The sequence below is a fragment of the Choloepus didactylus genome, chromosome 12, assembly GCF_015220235.1.
Source record: "Choloepus didactylus isolate mChoDid1 chromosome 12, mChoDid1.pri, whole genome shotgun sequence".
NCBI classification, from domain to species: domain Eukaryota; kingdom Metazoa; phylum Chordata; class Mammalia; order Pilosa; family Megalonychidae; genus Choloepus; species Choloepus didactylus.
Genome location: NC_051318.1, coordinates 63,742,157 through 63,764,993, shown reverse-complemented (window position 1 = coordinate 63,764,993; position 22,837 = coordinate 63,742,157). Strand labels below are relative to the sequence as shown.

The 22,837-nt window shown below is 36.2% G+C and overlaps 1 protein-coding gene and 1 pseudogene across 5 annotated transcripts in view; both read right to left on the bottom strand.

Moving 5' to 3' along the window:
* Positions 1–22,837, bottom strand: part of KLF12 (Kruppel like factor 12) — a 512,320-nt gene that overhangs the window by 270,813 nt on the left and 218,670 nt on the right. For 4 of the 5 annotated variants that reach the window (XM_037799597.1, XM_037799598.1, XM_037799595.1 and 1 more), the window contains one exon: positions 21,886–21,975. The exons of the other annotated variant lie outside the window; for it this stretch is intronic. In XM_037799597.1, the coding sequence (XP_037655525.1) occupies positions 21,886–21,975 (90 nt within the window). The remainder of the gene's footprint in view (positions 1–21,885; positions 21,976–22,837) is intronic. 5 annotated transcript variants of the gene reach the window in all.
* Positions 9,951–15,670, bottom strand: LOC119507432 (annotated as a pseudogene).

Genomic DNA, 22,837 nt, shown 5'->3' with positions numbered 1-22,837 from the left:
TTGACATAGGGAAAAAAGATGACTCTAAATCTTAAATTAGAAGAGCAAATAAATGTATAAATATGTACATGTGTATATTTATTACACATAATATATAAATATATACACATATTTTCTATTTGTTCTTTGTTATGTGTATAAATTTATGTATAATTACATATATTTACATATTATAACTACATACATGTGTATGTGTTTTAATATATTGTAACCTAAGTAGAAGTGAACTGACTTATGGCCGGGCATAACAACATCTCGTTCAAGGAAATGACAGTCCGCTACTCAGAAACAATTTAGGTGTTAAGTCTCTCAAAACTAAATTAAAAATTATAATGTTATTGTAATGTACAAACTTCCTAAATTCTCTTTCCCACATATTCAAACTGAAACATTTAGTAGATACATCCCTCCCACCCACTGAACTTTTTACCTCTCTATCCAAATTGGCCAAAACTATCTTGGCTCTTATACTCAATCCTCCTATCCTATCCCCCACACACCCTTTCAAAAAATCAATTATCCTCTCTTTGGTAACAGCTCTCTGCCCTTTCCAATATAAATAAAGCATACTGGTTTGCCTGCTTTTCACTTCTACCCCCTCCACCACCCTCAAACTTTATATTTCTCCCATTATCCAGTTTCTGTATAACAAAGGTCCACACCCAAAGAAGCTGGCAAAAAAGGAAAGGCTGTGGACACTTACACATTAATATTTTTTTCCTATCTTATGTGTCCATCAGAGAATGTGCTTAAGATAGCATTTTTTCATCTCCATGTACAGTGGAAACAATACTCCTAAGCTTTGAGATCAGATGGACACTTACACACTCAGACACAGTTAATTTCCTTACTGAAAAGGTTGTTGTAAAAATCAAATGTAATCATCTACCTTAACAGATTGCAACAAACATATGTTAATAAGTTCTGGTCTCAACTGTCCTAAAAATTCAAGAGTATCTTCTAACATAAATCTAATATTTTTAGCCAGATAATTTGTAAGGTAACACAAGTATTTTCAAAGTGCCTCCCGTAAGGACTAAATAATACACGTATTGCAAACACAGGCTGAAAGCTTTCTGGATGCCATGCCTGTCACAGTTATTCCAGTTGTCCTCTGTACCCTGCCCACAGGCAGGAGGCAGTATCCTCTTGATGTGTTAAAGATCAAAAGAAATATTAAATCTCTATTATCATGCCTAGGAATTATAATAAAAGAGGAGCTTCACAATTTGTGGATTTCTTATTACATGCTTGCAGGACCAATAAATTTTGCGTCTTTAATTGCACAACCCCCACCCCCACCCCCACCCCCTCCTTTTACACAGGGAAATCATAAGCTTTGGGCAGGGAAAAAAAACTAAGAGTTTATTTTGTTTTTTTTAATATTTCATGGAGCTGATTTTTAGGGGCACCTAGTTTCCATTTAAGTAAATTAATTTATTGTTTAGCTTCAAATCAATTATTTCCCATTTATATTTTTTCCTCCAAGAGGTTAAGGCTTCATTTTCTATATATGCCAAAAATTACTCGATTCTTTCCTTATCTGAATTTAAGGTCCAAGTCTGCCTTGCCTCCCCTCCACGTCCCCTTCCACATTCTATGCTAGGAATCCTACAGATATTCTACTGTGTCATTAATTTACAACACAGAAAGAAGATGAGCTAAACATCCCAGTATCCATGGAAAAGACAAGCAAAATCAAGAAGCTGGCCTACTGTACAAAAAGTTTTGAGATATTTCCTTACCGAATGCTTATGCCAGTTTTTTCCTCAATGACTCTTATTTTTCTAAAATATCTGGATAATAGCAGTATTATTCCGACCTCAAAATGACTTCTGCCAGACTTAATACAAGTGATAGAAATTATCAATGATTGTTTTCTTGCCAACAAGGGAAAGAGTTCACTAGTTATTCCATATCTCCAAACAACATCCACAAGAAGAGGAGTGACTAAAGTTAGGGTTGTTCTATTGTGGCGAAACAAAACGCCACTTGCCAGGTGTTCAAAGAAAAAGTACATAGAGAATCAAGGTTGTAAATAAACGTTGTTACTTTCCTTCCTTTAAGAAAGGTGTCCTGGACTTCTTTCACACTCACACATTACATATTTATGAGATGGAAATTTTTTATTCATCTTAATAAAATGTCAATGATTTAAAAAAAAAGATATCCCACTATTTACACTGATTCTTATGTAAACATTCACCTTTCACAGATACTCATCTCTGACTACGAAGAAGTTAGAGAAACTTCACTGCCAGAGTTAAATGTGAGATAGGGCTCTGCAAAACTGGAGGGGCATTGGGAGAGAGGTATATAGTGACATGCAGCTGGTCTATGAGGCTTCCAATTTGTTCCTTTTACTTTGATTTGGTTGCTGGGAGCGGGGAGAGAGGGGCGCTAGAAAGAGGGTGGAGGTGACCCAGCGTTTCTTACAGCAGGAGGAGAGGCAGACTCTTCTGACAGCAAACCAAGCTCAGATTCCATGTCAAAGGTGATAGAAGTAGGATTCTACGTAGCAGCACTTTGACACTGCATCACAGGAATAAAAACTCAGGTTTCTAAAGTGAAATAAACATTTACTGAGAACCTACCATATGCACTGGTCATAAGTGCAGCGCAAGAATTCAGGTAACCAAAAAGTCTTTTGTTTAAATTAAAAAAAAAAAAAATTGGAAAAAGAACCCCTTCAAGGGCGAGTAATTAGAACAAGTTACCCCAGAGGAACCATGCTCCAGGGCTCCTGCTGTGCCAGGAGAGCAGAGAGGGACTATCAGCCCCCAGGCCACTCCAGAGGGGGCTTTGCCCGATGCCCAGCAGGCACTGAGCCCTGCTGCTAGGCATTCAGAGACGAAGCCCACATCCCAAGCTCGCTCTAATAGCCAGTCTCATTCTGTACAAAAGATGTGGAATCTTGCAAAGCATCATTTAAATGCCAATTTCCAATGCTTCCTCTTCTAAGTTATGGCACTTATAACATCAATATTTTAAACCGTTCAAGTATTTTTTTAACTTCTAAATGAGTCATTCACTCTCTTACTAGAGAAGAGATGAAATAAAATGTCAATGACTAAAATGTGAACTCCTTCAAAGAGAGTTAAGTACATTTCTCACCATTCAATGATAACTGGCTTGGAACTTGAAAATACAATGCTACACATGACAATGGGAATTCACTGGGCTCCACAGGAATTCAAAAGCTGCTGGAGAAAGTGGCCCAGGGACTATCAGCATTACAATTACCACAATTATGCAATTTCCTCACAACTCCCACCGAGTTTTAAAGGAATCCTTTCTGCCATTCAGAATTTAAATGCATCTACTAATCAATAGCAGGTATTAAAAATTCCTAATATGTCTTAAGACTGCAGCACCTATTGGCTACCTGACTGGCCCAGCCCATCAGTAAGGGCCAGCCTTCCCAATGGTTCACAGCTTCCGTTCTTCCCTTACAGAAGGAAGATTCTGTGATTCAGATAGTAGCCCTTCAAAAGTCACTACAGACCTAATGGACGGAGGCAAGTATTATTTCACTCAGTATCAGCTGTTCTCAAAATGATGTAAGCATGAGAACCACCAGGGGATTTTGTTGAAAACACAGGTTTTCTTTCCCTATCCACAGAGATTTTGAATCCAAGAGATACTGAAACCAGAGTCTGCAAACCACACTGAAAACACTGCCTCAGGTTTCCAAGTATGAAGAGTGACACATCCTCACAACTTGGCTTACATTTGATCATCATGCAATACCACGAGCATCTTCTTTTTTTCTTTTTTTTTTTTGGGGGGGGGGGCAGCATCCGTGGAAAATAATTATCAAACTATACTACTCCTGAGTAAAAAATGAGATTTCTCAGGTGAACAATGATGATCACAACGCTTGTTCTATTTATTCAAACTTTTCACTGAATAGACACAAACATCAAATAGTAAAGCTGAGTGTTCTGAAGCATGTAAAGGATATTTACAGATTCAAAGTACTACTCAGGTATAGTATAGCCACCTTTTAAAATAATAACCAATATAACAAATTATAATATCCAAAAACATTATCATGCACATAACTTCAAGTATTTTTAAGGTGCTCCCATGTGTATCTGCTCAATGCCTGCCCCTAATTTTTTTTTTTTTTGAAAAAATAAATACATAAACAACTGGGAACCAAAGGTAGCATACATGGAGAACTCATTTGGCAAAACCAAGTGGACTAAATCTCTCTAACTCACGACTGCAAGCACAATAAATGCTTCAGTTTTAAGCACATGTCCTGTCTCTGCTTCAATTACCCAAGTAGTAATGGCTATGCAGAATCAGGCTAAATGCAACGCACGTCAGTAGGACCAACCGATTTCCATGAAATGGAGGGGCTTAGGAATCACACTCATGCCATTTTAGGAGTCAACTGAGAATATGATAGAGCAGCACTCAAATAACTCCCTGGCTCTCAAAATAATGGGCCCATAGATTATTCCAAAAGTTGTTGCACAAAATTATAATGAAATCACACTAGATGAGTGAAATGGCATAAAGAATTTGAAAGAGTGTGAAGCATGAAACTCAAATATCTAACAATTTATAACACAGCTTTTATGTGAACAAATCCTGATAATTCCAATTTTATCTAAATGACTTCTGGAACAGCTGAATAGGCTTGAAAATTCAGTGCCACAGGAGAAGTGGGGAAGAGTGGTATTACGAAAAGGTGCAGAAGAGGAGGAGAGAAAGGTGTAAGTCATCTAAGAGTGGGGAGAGCAGCAGAGATTGTGGATCACCGTAAATAAAATCAGTACTAGGCCAACATTCTCCTTTTACAGTAAGAGAATTCTGTTGCCCGAACAACAGGATGAAATACTGGCTCTCAGGTGGCAGCCTGCACAAAGATAAGCCTCATTCCCACCTATTTTTTCCCCCACATTATCTCAACCTATCCAAGAAAGTCCCTTCATCTCCTCTCTACTGCCTCTCCAACAAGACTCCGTTCCATTTCCACCTCTATCATCAGGCCAGCACTTCTGTGCACCAATCAATATCAACCTATATCACCTAAGCTCATAGTGACTCCTCCCCAACTCCATCTTATCTGTCCAGGGCACCTGCTGAAAACCCTACACTTTATATATATTGGCACTTGAAATACGCAGGCAGTTAAACCCATTCGCTAAAGGCTAAGCATTAGAGGCCTTGGGCTATAATTTCAGAACTGTCTGAATTATCTCTGGACTTTAGGTGCATCATTATTATTTTCCTGTTTTCTCCTGTGAAAAATAGTGATCACAATACTTTCTCCATTCCATTGTCTCACTGATTTATGCAAACATAAATGATAATGCACAAGAGAGTGTTCTGAATGATCCAATGGATATATGCAGATACAAAGTAGCACTTGTTGCCATCATTTTTCTTCAGAGTAAGTCTAAAGAAGTCAGAGGAAGTATATTTGCAGCACCAAGGATATAAAAGGCTAAATTAACAAAATCAAAGTTTCAGTTAATCAACAGACAGCATTATGTCAGTATTTTTCATGAAACATGATAATAAAATGAGAATATTCAAGATCTGCAAAAATCAATGATTTTACATGATTGTCTTGCCTATGATGTTTTAAGCATTTGATCAACAGCAGCTTAGTATCACAGAAAAGCATAGTTTTTTGAGTAAAAGAGAGCTGGTTCTGACACTGACAAGTTGTGTGATCCTGGAGAAGCTACTTTAACCATTGTTAAGTCCAACTTTTCTCATTGGCAAGGTGAGATGATCCCTGCAGGATGGCTAGGAGTGTTAGATGAGACAAACAGGCACAGAGAAGTGCTCCATAAATGATATTCTCCACAGCTATTCTTTTGGGGAAATTTAATACCAGGATCATTCTCCAAATAAGCCATGGGGCTCCTTCAAGTCACTCCAGGCCTACCCTGATCTCTAGCAACCTGAACCATAAATGATTGTTTGGGGACTGAATTAACAAATGAACATGCTTGAAATCAAGCTGAGAATGGACTTAAGACACAAGATACAATTTGAGCTCAATTAAGTACTAAATTGGGTGGGTAGTGACTATAAATAGATTAAACAGAAGTGTAGAGAAGAGAAAGCAATTAATGGGGATGCTTTATAGAGGAGAGAGACTTTATGCTGGAGACTTGGAAGATAACCATGACCTAAATAAACTAAGGGAACAGAGAAGGTATTTTAGGTTGGAGCAACCGCTAGCAGCTAATAAAGATTATGTACGTTTTAGCTTGCTAAAGTTGCCGAAATGCAATACACCAGAAATGGGTAGGTTTTTACAATGGGGGTTTATTAACATACAATTTACAGTTCTCCCCAAAGACCAGCTGCTGGCAATCTTGGACCCCCTCTTTCATATCGCAGGACACATGGTGCATCTGGTGGTCTCTGCCTTCCCTCCCAGGTTTCACTGCTTTCAGCTTCTAGCTTCAGTGGCTTCCTCTCTGTTGCTGTGGCTTCTCTGTTTTTTGTGTGTTCTCTCTCTCAGCTTCTCTGTGTGCATCTCAGAACTTCATCTCTTATAAAGGACTCCAGTAAGAGGATTAAGATCCACCTAGGGCATAACCTTAACTGAAATAACCCAATTCAAAAGGTCCCACCTACAAGAAGTCCATACCCACAGGAATGGAACATGATCTTTTCTGGGGTATATACAACTTTGAACTACCACAGTGTATTAACATCTTTAACTTCCCAGAAACCCCATGAGATAAATACTGTTATAATCTCCATTTTACAGATGAAGAAACTGAGACAGAGATTAGACACCTTGCTCAGGTCACAGAAAAAATGATAGAGCCAGTATTAAATACAGGTAGTGTAGCTCCAGAGCCCCCCACATATTTAACCTTGAACAATCACTAAGGTAAGAACCAGTATATTTAGGCAGAAAAGTGAGATATTTCAGTGTATCAGTTGCAAACAATAAAATTGACTCTAATTTAGGTGAAGAGATATGTTGAAAAAATATCAAAAAGTTCACAAAATCTCTTGGAGAGCCAGAGAACCAGGCAAAGCCCGATCACACCATGGATCACTTCCAGTGCTACCATCTTCTACCATTTGATGCCTGAAAGTCTGATACAGCCTCCAAGGAAGAGTCAGAAGTCCCTACCATCAAGCTTATACAAAGCCATCTTTCCATGTGCAGGCAACCCTCTCGTAGGTCGTGCAATTGTTTGGCAACTGGCCCATATCCTAGCTGCAAGGGGGTCTTGGAAATGAAGTTTTTTTTTTTTTTTTTTAAGACCCTATCTTGGGAAGATGGGAATCACAATATGAGAACTAACAAAATGTGAAAATGTTAACAAAAGATGTCAGGAAGCCTGAGAAGTTTGGAGAAATAATGTCAGCTACATGAAGCAGGATTAGATCATGTAGGTGCAACTTACTTCATGTGGCAGCATATTACTCTCACCAACATAGGCCACAGGTCTCTTTTAATAGCTAGGTATTTTCCCAAGCATAATGTAAAGATTCATGTAATTCAAAAATTGCAAATATCAGCTACTTGGTAACTTTTTTTCCAACTATTTCAAATGTTATAGCGTAACAGTATGCTTCATTTATCCCTTAAGGAAAAAAAAGCTATTAATTTAGGAAACCCGCTGCATTATACTTCTCTTTTACATCTGTAAGGAATATTTTCAAAGACAATGAAATTTTTAAAATTTAAATGGTAGTAATAAAATTTTATTTTTGTGAAAATACAGGGTTAAAATAAAACAAATATGCACAAAAAAGGTATTTTTTAACTTTCAAGAAAGTTTTTTTCAACAGTTATTCTGTTAGCTATTATAACTATTTTAAACTGTTACTGCATTGACTATCCTTAAACATATATGTTTTTCAATAATATTCCAAATGCTTTCCACTATAACAATTATATTTAGTTCTTTATATTTAAGGAAAGACAGTATTTCTGAGTAGTGGACAAAAGTCCAAGAATACAGGATTAAAGCTGCCTATTATAAAATGACAATTATGGGTAACAGGCAGGTTTTTTTTTTAAAGCACACCATCAATATATAATATTTTTATTGTGTAAGTATATACACTGGCAGTGCCATTTTTTCCCTGATACTGGGGTTTTATGGAAAAGCATAACTTTGGATCATCATTGAAGTTAAATCTTTTTTTTTTCTATCATGTTGAAAAACTGGACATGTATTTTAATTTATAAATGCAAAATATTTTATATCATAAAATTAAGGAGAGAGGCAGATAACAGTAACAAATGCAAAAGCAGTTACTTTTTACTAATCAGTTAATACATTGTATAGGTACTCTGCTAAGCATTATATACACAATGTCATTTATCCTCGCTGAATCCTTTAAACATTTTACTGTATGTGAATTTAAATAAAAGAAAATATTTGGTATCTGTGCCAGTTTGAATATATTATGTCCCCCTCAAAAGCCATATTCCTTAATGCAGTCCTGTGGAGTCAGATTGATTAATCTTTTTAATTAGGATGTGACCTCTCGAGTGAATGTTTCCATGAAATTCCATTCCGCCCATTCAGGGTAGGTCTTGATTAATTTACTGGAGTCCTTTAAAGGGAGCTCTCACAGAGAGCAGAGAGAGGAAAATGCCCCGGGATATGCTAAGCCAGAAAACACAGACGTTTAGACGCTTGGAAGCTGACCGAGCTGCTGACTCTTTTGAGATGGTAGCCCAGAGTTTGCTCTGGAGAAGCTAAGAGAGGAAAAAATGCTTCAGGCGTTGCTTGCTGATTAGAGAGTCTTGGAGATGAGACAGAAGAATATTTAGAGATGTTAAGCTAAGAGGAATCCAGAGACATTTTGGAGAAAGCCATTTTGAAACCAGAACCCAGGAGCAAAGAATCAGAAGCCAGTCACATGCCTTCCCAGCCAACAGAGGTGTTCTGGATACCATCAGCCATTCTTCAATGAAGGTATACTAGAGTGCTGATGCTTTAATTTGGACATTTTCATGGTCTTCACACTGTAAATTTGTAACCAAATAAACACCCTGTATAAAAGCCAATCCATTTCTGGTGTTTTAGTATTAGCAAACTGGAACAACATCCTTCTCAAAAATATTTTGAGAGTTCAAAAACACTTCACGAAAATGTGAATATACTCAACAACAACAATCCAAAAAGGATTAAGGCAAAAATCTCCACTTATACATCTTTATGGAAATGTCAATGTGAAACTCAGAAGCCACTGTGACAAATAAGATTTGGGAGAAAAAAGAGGAAATAACAGCATATGGTCATACAATGTGAATGGATAGTCAACTATCACTGTATCTATTTTATGGCTTCATGAAACAAAAGACATTAAGGGTTTTGCCATATTATTTGCATACCATATTAATATCTATGAAAATTATGTTGCTCTTCAAGAGTTACTGACAAAAAACTGAAGAAATTTTCAGCAATATATGCAAAGTTTATAACGAGTACACTACCGACTAGGGGAAATACACGATCTTGTACCTGAGGAGGTCATATCATATATGGGCCTTAAAACAATATTCTGACTGTCAAGTTCCTAAAATGTACCAGTATTTACTGCATTGTTCATAGAAAATACTTCACCTTAAATACTTTACCTTTTTATTTTCTCAGTATACACTATACTATATTGATGATTCATTTTAAAATTCTTAATACTCATCTGTTACATGAAATTTACAACAAAATTGGAAGTGACACAGGAAACTTGTTCTACTACACAATTATAGATGACCCAGCCAAGGGTGGTAGGAAGTTTTGAACCAACAGTTGCATTAATTTCTTTCAAATAAAAATAAAAAATTAAAAATAAAAAAAAAATTAACCAAGGGTTAAAAAAAAATCTAAGAAAAATAAATCCATTGTTTATCTTAATTTTAAAGAAAAAGACTGTCACATTTAGTAGATATAGGTTTTTTTGTTTGTTTCACAAATAAGACTTTATTTTGTCTGAATTTTAAACAGATTCTTGGACTGGTGGCTCATAACCATCAGCTCATTACACTTTAGCACCCATCTCATCTCCAGTTGCTTTTCCAGAACTACTACCTTCACCATGAAGCTCCATGAGTTTTCCCAATTCAAACTTGGGCTTCTTCAGCATTTTTACTTTTCTCACAAACACATCATGGAGAGGATAGATCGACTGGCAAGCCTTTACTATGTCTTCACCAATGCTGTCTGGAATCAATTTGTAGACCACTTCTTTCAAGTCATTTGTCTGCACTTCTCAGGTCATGATTTCCATCATCTTCTTCCAGATTTGGTGCTGAGCATAAGAGGTCTTCCAAATCTGACTGTTGCATTTTTTGGTAAAACCAACACAGAACAGACGAAGCAAATAACCATCGGTAGTTTTGACATCGACATGAGCTTCAATCATGGTCTGCCATTTTTTGACCATGGAACACACTTTGTCATGGGTAAGATCCATGCCATGGAAGTTGGTTAGGCAGTTTTTGCCCTGCACATCCTCAATAATTAGCTTGAATTTTCTAAATGCAACTTCATTGTTCTGCAGATCAGCAAGGCTCACTTCAAAAACATGACCCTTAAGGCCATCAGATGAAATTTTGGTTTCTTGAGTCCTTGTAACTAGTGTTTTTCCAATATTCTTATATTAAACATTGCTGGTGCTTTCACATCATATCACTCTTTCTTAGAAAATGGATCAACCACTTTCTTCTTGGCTCCTTTTTTGCCACTTTTTGTAAGGTGCTTGTTCTTGCCAACTGCCACGGTGCTTCTCCAAGAGCCAAAAGGCTAATAGATACAGGTTTTAAGACTGACAAATCTCAATGATTACCTATCTGCATGGCTTAACTGAAAAAGATGTAATTACTTATGACAAGAACGTAGCAATGAAATTGAAGTTTGAGAGTTGAAGGGAAGAGTTGATCATGGTGCTTATCAGTTATCTGTACATCACAGTTCTTTTATAATTGATGAGAATTATGTTTTTCTTTACTAAGAAAATATTTTGACAATAATTCCCTAGGAAAACAGGATCACAGAGAATTTCATTCTTCCATATACCACAGATAAGATTACTTGGCAAGATGTTAAACTGATCAAAATTTCCATCCAGTAGAATGCACCATGGTCGCATATTGTACATTTTCCTGTATGATGATTCTGACACAATTTGTAAAGCAATGAAAAAATATTGACCGTCTTTATATCACTACATATGTATGAAATTCTGGATTCTCAAAAAAATATGACAGTGAGGTTTTCTAGAAACTGCATCTAATATGTGATGGCAGCACTGCTCAATTCCATTGATTTCTGAAATTAACAGTGAAATAGTGCTTTGCCCATGTGACTATTGGGCAAAAATTTTTTGCACATTTTTATTTGTTGTTAAGTAATTGAAAACATTATTATATATTAAAATAAACATGGAGTAAAATATTTTTAAAATCTAATGATATTAGAAAAAAAGATTTAAAAAATTTTCTCAATCAGGATACTTTGTATGATGGCCTCTAAAACTCTGTGATATCTTTTGCTTTTACTGGAGTACTGAACTAAACCTTTTCATAAAATCATTAAATATTTCTTAAGCATTAAAATTTTAGAGGGAATTAGTTTATATTGATCATTTTCAATGTGATACCTACAAAGCTTCAAATAGTGAAAAGATTCTTACTCACAAGATAAGGGCTTCAGATATATTCCCGTTATTTGCTGGTTGTATGATCTTAGATGCACAATATCCCTGCAATTTTATTTACTTATGAGGATAATTATATCTACTCAAAGGGTTTAATAGTGTACATAAACATTTAGGACTGCTATGTTCTTTTAATGAACTAACCCCCTTATCTTTATGACAAGTCCCATTTTATCCCTGGATATATATATTTCTTGTTTTGAAGTCTACTTTGATATTAATATAGGTCCTACAGTTGTGCTTTGTTTAGTGTTTGCACAATACATATGCTTTCTGTCCTTTTTAACCTGTGTCATTAAAGATTTCTTACAGATAGCATATAGATGGGTCTTGCTTTTATTTCTAATCTCACAATCTAATTTTTTACTGGGAGTGCCTAAACCATTTGCATTTGATGTAATTATCAAAATAGTTAGGTTTAAATCTTGCTATTTATTTTCTATTTCTCTTGTCCTTTTTTCATTTTTCCTCTTTGGGATAAATAAAGTTTGTTTTTTTTTTTAAAATGATTTTGGTTTACCTCCACTATTGGTTTATTAACGAAACCAGTTGTTTTATTTTCCATGTGTGTGCTTGCTCTATAATTTATAATATACATCTTTAACTTTTTACAGTCTACCCTCAAATAATACTATAATACAAATCAAATAACACACACATAATAGAAGATTATGCTAACTCCTTTTCATTACCTGGCTCTCTGTTGTTACACATTTTGATTCTATATATTTTATAAACCCCTTAATGCACTGTTATTTTTTGCTTTAAGCACTCAATATTCTCTTTAAAAGTTTTTCATTTTTAAATCTTTTATATTTACCCACATATTTATCATTTCAAATTCTCTTCATTTCTTTGAGTAGATCCAGATTTCTCATTGGGGATTCCTCTCGCCTGAAGAACTTTTCTTCTGTCCTGAATGGTTTTTGACAAGAAGCCTTATTTTTGTCCCTCTCTATGCAATGTTTCTTTTTTCCCCATCAGCCACTTTTAAACTATTCATCACTAGTTTCACTAGATTTCAGTAATTTTGATCCTTTGTTGGGGGTCTCTGAGCTTCTAGAATCTGTGGTTTTATAGTTTTCACAAATTTGGACAATTTTCAGCCATTCTTATTTCAATTTTTTTGCCCCTCCCCCCTCCTGAGGCTCCACGTACATATATGTTAGATTACCAGATATTGCTCCATAGCTCACCAAGGCTCTGCTTGTTTTTTTTTCTGTTGTTTTTTCTCTTTGTGCTTTATTTTGGATAGTTTCTACTGTTATATATTCACAGTCACTGACTGTTCTCTTTATATTTTTACCTTTTTATTTCCAATATATTTTTCATCTCTGGAAGTTTCACTTTTTATCCTTTTATAACTTTTATTTCTCTTATCATTTTCATGTTTCCATTCATACTCTTCAACATATTTATGTAAGATATGTAACAGCTGTTTTAAGGGCATTGCTTACTAATACATTATTTCTGTCATTGCTAGATTTGTTTCTATTGATTGATTTTTTTCATCTGGATAGGGGTCATGCTTTCCTGTTTCTTTGTATGTCTGGTAATTTTCTATTGGACGCCAGGTATTGTACCTTTAACACTGTTGAATACTCGATTTTATTGTATTTTTTAGTGTGTTGGTTTTTCTTCTGGCATACAGTTAAGTGACTTGAAGATCAGTTTGATCCTCTCAAGGCTTGCTTTTAAAGTTCATTATGACAGGTCCAGACCAGACTTTATTTTGGGACTAATTTAGCATCACTACTATGCTGTGACTCTTCTGAGACTGCTACCCAATGCCCCATGTATGAAGAGGTCTCTCTGCTCTGGATTGTGTGAACTCTATGGGAGCTCTGGGACTTGTTCAACCTGTTCCCTTCCAGTTATTCTTTCCTTGCTGCCTTCTCTCCCACAAGCAGATCAGTACTCAGCCAAACCCATCAAAGAACTCCTCTGCAAAGCCCTAGAGCTTTATCCTTGTGCAACTCCCTCCTCTCTGGTATACTTCCCCTTAAAAATTATTTGCCGTAGCCTCTCCACATTCCAATCACTTTCTGCTTACTTCAGTGTAACTACAGGCTCTGTTTGGATTCCTCCTCCCTGCTTTGAACCCTGGAAATTTTCTCCACACAGTAAGCTGTGGCAATAATAGGGTTTACCTCATTTTCTGCCCTCTCTCAAGGATAAGAGTCCTTAACTGTGTGTTGTCCAATATGTGAAATTTATTTCACGTATTTTTTTCTGATTATCTAGCTGCTTATATTGAAAGGTCATTTTCCATAGCAGTTTTCCTTCATGGTCACAAGTTAAAGACCTCAAAGGGTTAAATAATATATTTTTGCAAGGTACTTTATAAACTGTGAATCAGTATGCAAATGTTAGCACAAGAAAATATATCTAGATACAGAGAGATGTATTCATCATGGTCCAGAATTTTTTTTTAAATTCTAACACAAAGTCTACTAGATGGAGTAGAACACAATATTGTATAAGCTGAAATATTTGGGAAACATTAATTTGCCTCAAATCAAAATCCCCAAATTATTCAGAGCATGAAATTCCTTTAAAGAAGTATTCCTTTTTATAAAGTACTGACCCTATAAAAATGCAAATAACCCTTAGAAAGACAGAATTTTATGTCCTCATCAATTAATGAGACTGCAGTTAGAGCTGGTCAGCTGTTGGTACCGTGAGCCATCACAGCACAATCAGAGTCAAGGTGCCTGGATTATGGTGGCAGGAGAATAAAATTGGAGGAGAAAGTAGATTGCTAAAGGGAAGGAAGGCGGGCAGAATTATAAACTTCAGAGCTTTGCCCAGGGCAGGCCCTGGGGGAAAGGATTTGTCTGCCTTTTATATTTCCCATGGGTACTATCTGTAATTACTATCACAGCTCATTGATTTTCAATTCTTTCTATTAATACATTTATTGGCCATTCTGACATCATTAAAATCAGTCCAACTCTTTGCTTCTTTAGAGGAGAATATTTCTTCCCTAAAATATGAGTTTTACAAGGGAAGATTTTTTTTCCACTTTAAAAAAATGGTCTTCTCATATTAGCAAAAGTACACCTCCTGCATATGTTTTCCTTTGAAGCCAGGTACAGATATGCCAAGATTTCACACAGATCAAAAGATCTCAAACAGCAGGTCATCAGAGGACATTAAATGATAAGCAAATTCATATTTCCAAGATAATTCTACCAATTTATCAAGAATGCTGAGCCCTGTTCCACAGTAGGGGAGGTAATAATGAGACCTTGTTAAAGGGTAATGCAAGTGGCATTTTTATAATGCTTTTCTTCACTTCTGATAAAGTTATTAAAATAACAGTCTTATTAAGCCTTTGCACACAGATCTACATTACATCTTTTATGTAAAATTAAACATAATAGTTCACTGAGGGAAAAAAAAGTTGGATTTGTCATTGTTTTTCCCAGTGTAATTACCCACCTTAAATAAACATTATATAGCACATTTACGGCTACAATACTTGCATCCATCCATACTTCTTTTATTAAGCCTAAAAACTGAGGTCTTTTCCAAAATAGCACCTGTCTCAAAATCTTCTCAATTCTACAGTGTGGCAAACTGGCCCTCACTTAGAATAAAAAGCATCTAAATTCATCGATATTTATTGAACCGGGCTTATTCCTAAGCTCTTACATTGGGCTGATGAGAAATAATGGGAAACACAAAGCATAAGTTGCCCTCTTACGGAATTTATAATATACCTGGCTTAATGGTGCTCATACGTTCTTCATGGTATAGAAATATTCTCAACACCTTGTTATGAATGTTCTGCAAATGGTTTGCCAAAGTTACTGCAAACTACTTTAAGGGAAAAGACCAAGTCTGTGTTATTTTATTTTGTCCTACATCTGAAATTAAGAAATTCACAGGGATCTGTTTGGTTTGACCATCACTGACGTTTTCTGCTAGTAAGACACGGAACAAACATTTGAATCTACATGGTCTGAGGCTATACCTGCACTGTTCCAAGCTGCATGGCTTGTAGTAAAGAGATTTTAGGCTCTCTCCTCCAACGGGAATGTAGAGGGTCTTTCACCATTCAATTACTAACTGTATAGAGCTCTTAGCATTCGCAAAACAACCCATCTCTTTCCCTCTCTGCCAGACTGCTGCCACTGTACTCTATCAACAGGCCCACAGTGCAGAACTGCATCTGCTTCTACAGGGTGGGGAGAGGTCTTCAATACAGCAATGGCTAGTGTGGGGTCTCAGGTCAGCTCCTTCTCTATGGTTGATTCCTCAGGCCTCAGAATAGTGAGTGATGGGACTAGTGAAGAATGTGTTTCTTATGTCTCCCTCTAAAGCTTATGCACTTAAGTAAAATTTTTACTTAGAGAGTCCTTCTTCAAACTTTTATATTTTAAAGAATGTCAAACATATACAAAAGTAGGCAGAATAGTTAAACAAACCCCCATGTACCCCTAACCCAGCTTCAATAATTATGGACTCACGACCATTCTTGTTTCATCTCTATTCCCATCCATTCTCCTCCCCTATACTACCTTGCAGCAAAACCCAGACATTTTATCATTTCATCTGTAAATATTTTAGTAAGTATCTTTAGAGCATATGAACTCAGAACTCCTTTTTAAATGTGCCCAAATACCATCATCACACCAAAATACTGTCATTTTTATTTTAATATAATTGTTTTCTGACTTTGTTATTCTTTCTCACATTATGAAATCTAATCAGAATTTTAAATGTTTCTCCAGATATGCTTAAACAAAAATTCAAATAAAAAGTAAGGGTTCCAATTTGAGATTTATCTTACATTCACTTGCAAAATTTTAAACTAAAGTAGATGTTGCATTCTCTACTAAATACCTTCTGGAAATTGCTGCAATAGTAGCTAAAGAAATGGTGTCTTGTCTTCCTCCTGTTTTCCTCCAAAAGGAGGACATTTATTCAGCACACACCACATGCCAGGCAGGCTCCTCGAAGGCATGGGTGTTTAATCCCACCTCACAGGTCAGGCGAGCTCAGCAGACAGACACTGAATACCTCCCACACAGCCGGCACCTGGTTGAACAAGTATCCAAATCCGGTTCTCTCTCACTTTAAAAGTCTATGCATTTCTACTTCCACACACAGGTAGTTTCATGACAGTACGACTGCTGAACTTGTCTCTCACTCCTTGCCCTTACAAGGATCATAAAATGCCAGACTAAACCTGGAACAGCCTTGTCTCCAACAACTCCACTGTACACACGAGGATACTGAGGCCTGGAGACATGAAGTAACTTCCCAACTTCATTCAAGCCAGTAAACTTCAGGGCCAGGAATAAAATCACATTTTATGCCTTGTAGTAGTACTCTTTCTCTATACACCACCTTCTCCCTCAGTGTAATAGTTCTAGTTCTCTTCTTCCTGCTTTCGTCCTTTGCTTAATAACATGTTAGAACATCCAAAGGCTGACAGTATTTGGGAAGCTCTTGTTAACAGCAGGACACAAGAACCAAAAGTCATAGACAAAGTCATTCAAACGCTTCTTGCTGTGTCCCTGAAATGTATCACAAGAGCACATACCCCTCCTATGGACTGCTTAGCAGCATGTGCTGTATTACTGACAAAAATGAAGAAAACTGAAGTTACATTTCAGAAGAGTACAACAGTAGCCTACTTAGGAGTTACGTAACTAAGAGAGAGCTCTACACAGAGGACGCACTGTGTTGGAGTCAAGATGCTTCTATACTTTCCTGCTTCATGTGGCTGTCAAATAAGGTCCTCCAGCACCAGCAAGAATCTATATTTGCAGTATTTATAATTTTTATTTCTATGTTCACAACAACACTATGATACAGATAGCACAGGTATACAGCTGGGTGTTGACTGGTTTTATGTTTTTCATCATGACAGTTATAATACATGGACAAATTTAATAAATCACGGCATTGAACACGTGCCATGTGCCAGAAACTAGAAGAAAATGACAAGAAATTTGCCCTCTAAGAACTTACAATCTGATTGAAGACACATGACCCCCCCCCCACCCCCCACTCCCTACCCCTCACATCATTCAAGCTGTTAAAAGAGAATGAGGCAAGGCAGCCAGTTTTTTCAGAGAAGAAAGTGAAGTGGTTAACCTAGGCCTGTTCCATAGTCTTTCTTTAAGGTCTGAAATGTACTCATCCAGACCTGAATTCTTTGGGAGAAAGGTGGTGGGAATGTATGGACATGCAGAGACCAGCTGACATGAAGGCCTAATGGACTATTTATAGCAAACAGAAAAGAACTAATATATGCCTTCATGATACTCTGAAAGAGAATTTCCAAGCAAAGTAGCATATCATTAAAATGCTCTCTGCAGCCTGAAAAACTAATTTTTCTTCCCCCAAAGGCTTGAGATTAATGTCTGTGCCCTAAAGATATTCTAAATTGTAGGTTTTCCAGTGTGATCATAGATTGCAGCCAATGTACCAACTTCAGGCTTTCTCATTCATTGCTGTGACACATACCCACATTTCTACAACTTTTTGTTCGTTGTAAAATATCTCACCTTTATTAAAAGCCCATAATCACGTGACTATTTTCATTTCACCAATATGCTTACATTTTCCTGCGACAAATCAAACTTCAGTCAGCCTTTAATACCAAATGAGGGAAGAGTCATGTAAGGTTAAAGCCAAGAAAACTTCAAAATTCTGGTACTCCTTATCTAGAAATAGTTCTGAGATTCTGAAATTAGACAGTATATGCCACCCACTCCATCATCTCCAATGAAAAATCTAGTGAAGTGACCAAAATGGAGTGCACTAAAGTTCTAGATTTAGTGCTAATTTTAAAGAAGAGTTGATTTAAAGTATTATAAAATGTTAATACAAATCGCTGTATTCTATTAAGACTGAGGTCATACTACATTTTCATTAAGCACTGCTGTCTCCTACTATAAAAGCTTTACTGTAAAAAAGAATGAAATTATACCATCATATATTTAAGCAGCACATATAAACTAAAGAAAAAAAGTTTTCATTTCCCTCCTACATGCACAATCTAAATTAGGGTTAAAATACCAACATCAGCTCCATTCACAAATTGATTTTAACAAACAGACATTAAGTAAAACACACGAATATAAAATTTTTCCTTTATTGTTAAAGGCAAAAACACTTTCTACAAATAATGTGATGAGGGGTTTCTTATTCACACTGTAAAACCTCTTGGAATATTGTCTTTTTTTGTGTGTGTGCACCTAAATCTCTCATGTAAACCTTACCTAAAACTGAAAAATGATACTGAAGGGGAAAGAACCATGTCAATGCTGTTAAAGAATACCACGACTGCTGACAACAATTATTATTCCGGCACTGACCATTGGTCCAGGTCACATTTTCTGACTGGTTTTGTACTTTTTTTTTCCTTTTTCCTACATATACAGTTTGAGGAGATTTATTGCTATTCAACTCAATAAGGAATTGTGAAAGAAAAGCAACACTGTCAAATGCAGACTAGTTTTTTGTTTCTATCACCAATGGAAAAAAGAGATACCCTCTCTGAATTAGATAATATGGTCTATATGATTTGTTAAACATGGGTTGTGCAGACATTTTATTTTATTAACCTCAAGATAATGCATCAAGATAAATGACCACTTCACACTCACTTGGAGGGTTATTATTTTAAAAATGGAAAATAAGACAATGTTGACAAGGATATGAAGGAATTGGAACCCTCATACATTGGAGGTAGGAATGTAAAGTGGTGAAACCACTACGGGAAACTGTGGCAGTTCATCAAAACGTTAAACATAGAATTGCCATATGACCCAGCAATTCCACTCTTAAGTATACACTCCAAAGAACTGAAAACAGGGACTCAAACAGGTACTTGCACACAGACATTAACTGCAGCATTATTCACAATAGCTAAAGGATGTAAATAACCCAAGTGTCGACCGACAAGAATAAACAAAATGTGGTATATATCCATGCAATGGAATATTATTCAGCCATAGAAAGGAATGAAACTCTGACACATGTGACAACATGGATGAACCTTGCAAACATTATGCTAAGTAAAATAAGCAAGACAAAAAAAGGACAGCTATTGTATGATTCCACTTACATGAAATATCTAGAACAAGCAAATTCATAGAAACAGAAAGTCAATTAGTGGTTACCGGGGAGCATGGGGATAAGGGCATCACGATGGTGTGGAGAAGCCCCTAGATGGTTGGAAGGATATACAGAGTTTAATTTAAAAGGCCAGGCTAGAAAATCTAGGTGCGCACATGACTTTTTCTAAATGTTTGCACACATTGAACAAATAATATTACTAATCACCACACAGTCTCTTCTTTCATGATCCTCTATTGCCTAAGCCCTGGGCTGAATCTATGTGAGTCAGTCATCTGTCGTGCACAGAACATGTGGCTGACATACTCAGCAAAGTTCATTTCAGAGCTAGAAAAATCAACAATGAACACAAAGAGGGCATGGCATCATTTACCATGACAGAGATCTGTTTCAAACAGATTTATATGAAGAGGAGAAAGATATACTTAGAGGCTATACAGCCTGATACAGAACTCACAGGAACAGGGAAGTTATTAAAGACCCTCATTTAAATGCTACTCTCCACATCTATGCCTTCAGATGTCCCCATTATGAAATCCTGTTGACACATCAGTTGTAGTGAATTACAATAGGATAGGGGCTTGTCCACACCATCGTGATGCCTCAGCATCTTAGACCCTATTGTTTAGGTCTCTCAGTGGTCATCCCTGATAACTGTTTATACAAGATAAACAGCTTCTCTCTCTCCTCCCCACGTCCTACTATGGTTCTTGCACCTGCGAAAGTTAGATACAACCCCCGCCCCCGTCCCCACTCTTGCCTGAACACCTGTACAGCCCCACCCCTAGAACACTATAAAGGCAGAGTCCCTCGGTCCACTGTAACTCTTGTTCCCACCTGCTTGCATGAGCCTATGCTTCCGATGCGTTTCCCCGTGTGGCCCTGTGAGGCCTGCTGCTCCTCTCTGTTCTAGGGCCTAAGAGCACTAATAAACTTTTCTTTCCTGCATCTCTGCTGTCACTTGTCCCTGCTGCAACAGACTACCCATATAAAGAACCTTTCAATAATACATCAGTACCCTAACACCTTGAACAGATCACAGATGAACTCACCCACACTGATTATTATGCTGTGAGACTTTATTCACATTTAAAATTAATTTTGGTTGTTCAATTGCAAAACACTGGTAATTCTGTGATTTTATTTTTTAAATAAGAGCTATAGTAATAAAGTTACTGTTACATATTTATTTGATTTATGAACCTTTTTCAGTTGCCTGTGCTGCCTTGATGAAGGTTGTTTGGTAAGATGGGTAGCCAAAGTGCATTTGGCACATGAGCAGATTTCTCCCCCTTTAGACATAAAGCCGTCAGCAGATACTGCAAGCAATCATGCTCCCCTTATTTTTATTTCACGAATGCTACAAAAGTTAGCAATTATGAAATCCCCTACATCCATTTAAAAAATCTCTGCACTGTGAGCCTTTATATTTTTTAGTAGCCATGAATTAACCTTTCTTGTGCTTTTATGAACTTTAAAAAAAATCTCTCTGTGCTCTGAGTCTTCATATTTTTTAGTAGCCATGAATTAACCTTTCTTATGCTTTTATGAACTTTCCACATTCACTGATCTAAAATTCAACTATCTCTTAGCCCTCATGGAATGAAAAAGGATAAATACAAATGTCAAAACAGAAATCCATCCAATAAACAATAACAGTCCCATACTTGTTGTCATTTCCTGATTTAAAAGGAACCAAGCTATTTTAACATTGAGATAATATTTCCATCTTATTTTTTTTAATATTTCTTTTTTGCTTTGGATTTTTATTATCTTTTCAAAACATTCACCAATTTAAATATAGCCATATAATTCTTATATGGTCACCATGCCTTCTTAATTTCAGAAAGCTACCCCATCCAAGTGAGAAATATTTGAGATTGCAAACGGGCGAGAATCAACCACAGACTCACATGTTTTTTACTTGAGAGAGAAACACTTAGGCAAGGGAAAAATCAGAAGTGATCTGCAAACCTCAGGATGCTCTGGAAATTATGGCCATTATGATTAAAAAAAAGAAGAAAAGAAAAGAAAAGAAAAGAAAAGAAAAGAAAAGAAAAGAAAAGAAAAGAAAAGAAGGGGTATGTGGAGCATAGTTTGGAAACCTCTGCTTACCCCTTGTTCAGATTCCAACAGCTCTGTTTTGACTCTGACTGCCGGCATCCCATCAAGCATTAACATTCTGTTCTCAAAGGTATTGATATTCTGAGGATAAAAAAAGAGAGGGAAATTCAACTATAAAACATTCAAAAGAGGACATCTGGTAGACCCTTCATTATAGTACTTTTAGTACTGCTAACCTAATTTTTTAACAATGAGATATAATTAAATGAGAGTATCACCATAACCAATTATCCCACTAATATGAACTTTCATTTGAAGTAATGACCAGGAAGGTGAATTAATCAGTCTGATTCTCTGACCTCTGGGTTGGAGGTCAGACTGTAATAAACTGGAGTATGAAAACCATACATTAATTTATATAGGGCTAGAACAATTCATCACACTTTTTTAACAGTGGAAGGAAATGTCAAGTCAGGTTTTTCTCTTTTCCTTAGTTCTGGAGATTGTATTGTTTACAGAAATCCACAAAGGAGAAAATCCAATGATACAAATAATTTATATACTGTCATGTAATTGTCAATGTCTACATAAATTAAAAAAAACTTAAAGATAAATAATGCTAGCTATATTGAATTTTGGTATCATGGCAATCCTAATGAAATGAACATTCTAGGCATCAACCCCCAAACATCTAATATTTTTTAAATGATTCACATAAGTCTTGAAGTAAGAATGAATTCTTAAGCTGAATCCATAACCAAAGAATGAATAAAAATCTGTTTTCTGTTTTGGTATATGTTTGGTTCAATGCACTACATCCTGAAAGGAAAACCTTTTCTCTATTGTGGCTCAATAGAATTTCTAACCACATTTATAACAAGATTAACTCAAGGTTATTTTCTACTAATTTTTCCTGCTTTGAGGATTTTCTGAAGTCAATAACCAATGAAGAGAGCCAGAAAGTCTATGTTAGTGTTTCCTTAAAGCCAAAATCAGACCCATA